The sequence below is a fragment of the Kryptolebias marmoratus genome, linkage group LG23, assembly GCF_001649575.2.
Source record: "Kryptolebias marmoratus isolate JLee-2015 linkage group LG23, ASM164957v2, whole genome shotgun sequence".
Classification (NCBI taxonomy): Eukaryota; Metazoa; Chordata; class Actinopteri; order Cyprinodontiformes; family Rivulidae; genus Kryptolebias; species Kryptolebias marmoratus.
Window position 1 is genome coordinate 16,119,914 of NC_051452.1, and position 2,375 is coordinate 16,122,288.

At 41.6% G+C, this 2,375-nt stretch overlaps 1 protein-coding gene across 3 annotated transcripts in view; it reads right to left on the minus strand.

Annotated features, from left to right (window-relative positions):
• Nucleotides 1-2,375, minus strand: part of anln (anillin, actin binding protein) — a 49,161-nt gene that overhangs the window by 35,069 nt on the left and 11,717 nt on the right. For all 3 annotated transcript variants that reach the window (XM_037973938.1, XM_017426847.3, XM_017426846.3), the window contains exon 8: nt 690-783. In XM_037973938.1, the coding sequence (XP_037829866.1) occupies nt 690-783 (94 nt within the window). The remainder of the gene's footprint in view (nt 1-689; nt 784-2,375) is intronic.

Below are 2,375 nucleotides of genomic sequence, written 5' to 3' on the forward strand. Positions count from 1 at the left end.
TAGGGTCAGGGTTAGGCTAGGTGGAGAGAGAGAGAGAGAGAGAGAGAGAGAGAGAGAGAGAGAGAGAGAGTGTGTGTGTGTGTGTGTGTGTGTGTGTGTGTGTGTGTGTGTGTGTGAAGAACGCTGATGAGATATGAAATAGCCAGTAGCCAATTGAATAAGCTACCCTTTTGGATTTAGATATTTGTTATCTGACTCTCAGTGCCTCACCAACCATGAACCTCACCGCACGTCACTGCTCTGTGCAGCACTTTGGTCCGCTGTGGTGTTTTAAAGTGCTTTACAAATAAAGTTGGATTGGATTGTGAAGTTAATATAATATAAGCAGAAAACTGCTGTGCTCACTTATAGTTTTATTTTATCAACATTACAACCACACAAACATTAAGTAGGAGCTTCATTTGTCAACCATCCTGACTCTCTGAAGCCTGAAGTCCAGTCGAACCCTGAAATCACTTCACACTGAGTTGGCAGCCATCTCAAACCATCAGCTTTATGCAGTTACTTCTAGTTTTAACTGTTAGTTCTGTCTAACAAACAACAAAACTCTTGATTTTATAGCAAGAGTTTTTATATTAGGAAAAAGCATGTTAATTCAATATTGTATTTAATGATAAAACAATATCCTTTCACTTGGAGAATATATATAAAATGCTCTAAATCGTTGTACTTGCAGTTATTATTCCTACCTGTATGAGTGCACTTGGTGGGTGTGTCGACATTCTCATTGGATGCTGCAGATTCACCTTCGGGCTTACACTGTGCAAGCTTGTCAACGTCTTCCTATAAAGAAAATATAATAATAAAAAAAATAAAAAAATATATGTGTGTGTGTATTTTAGGACAGCTGCCTTGTGTTTTAGTGATACGTGGCTTAATAACTGTATCCCAGACTCCATCATTGTGGAATTGTGCTGCTCAAGGTGGCTGCATGTTGGAGTAGCTCTGTTACATTCATTCTGAGATATTGCTTTTAAAAACTTTATTCCTCTTTTTTCTTGATGTAAATCACTTTTTTGGATGATTACTTCCTCTGGTATTGGATGCTGTGGAGCTAGAAGGACTTTTACTGAAACCTTTTTACTTTTTGACATTTTGTTATGATGTGTGACCATAATAACAAGGTGTTTTTTTTCCACAATCGGGAGCAGCTGATTAACATCTTTTAATCTTCAGTGTTAAATGTAAAGAACCCTGAAGTCCAGTCATGGCCAGAACCAAGCAGACCGCCTGTAAATCCACCAGAGGCAAAGCTCCCAGGAAGCAGATCACCACCAAAGCCACTCGCAAGAGCGCCCCGGCCACAGGCAGAGTGAAGAAGCCTCACTACTACAGGCATGGTACCGTGGCTCTCAGGGGGATCCACCACTACCAGATCTTCACTGAGCTGCTCATTCGGAAGCTACCCTTCCAGCACCAGTTCCACGAGATTGCCCAGAACTTCAAGACCGACCTGCACTTCCACAGCTCGGCCGTCATGGCTCTGCAGGAGCCATGCCATCAGCATCTATAACAACTCTTTAACGAAACCAGAATTATTAGCTACAACAACATTTAATTTCCCTTTGGAAAAACAGTATTTCTGAATTGAATCACAAGTATATGTAGTTTCAGGACGATCCAAGCAGACAGGGACACGAAAGAGACTGGTATGTGGAGAAGAGGGATGCTTTCTATTTTGATGTAACCACACAACAGTACAAGATCAAGTTTGTACCAAAGACATTGAACTACTGGCTGTGAGCATCAGCCCTTATTACCTGAAAATTTTCTGCATTAATAGCAAATGTTGGCACATGTTGAGACTGCTTGTTATTCAGTGCATGCTACCATCGCAAGACTACAAGTTAAATACTCTGACTTGTTCATAGTCCTATGTGGAGACTTAAACCACATCTCCCTCTCCAGCATGTGTCCCACATTCATAGTTTGTTAACTGTGCCACGTGGGAAAACAAAACATTTAATCTTTAATATTCTAATGTGAAGGATGTGTGCAAATGCATCCCACGTCCGCCCCTTGAAGGTTCAGACCACTGTCTTGTTCATCTTTGCCCCATCTACACTCCAGTGGCAAAAGGAACACTTATTACCACCAAAATAGTGAAATACTGATCCCAGGAATCCACAGAGTTCCTGAAGTGTAGCCTGGAAATCACTGACTGGGATGTTTTCTCTGAGTCATTTGCAGATGACATTGACGGACTGGCTGACTGACTGACTGTATCACTGATTATGTCAAGTTTGCACCAATGTCAGCATTCCCTGCAAAGAGACTCAGTGTTATCCCAAAAACTAACAGTGGATTTCCAGCAGCCTAAAGGTACAGCTAAACTTGAAGAAAAAAAGCTTTCTAGATGGGGGGGGGGGGGGGGG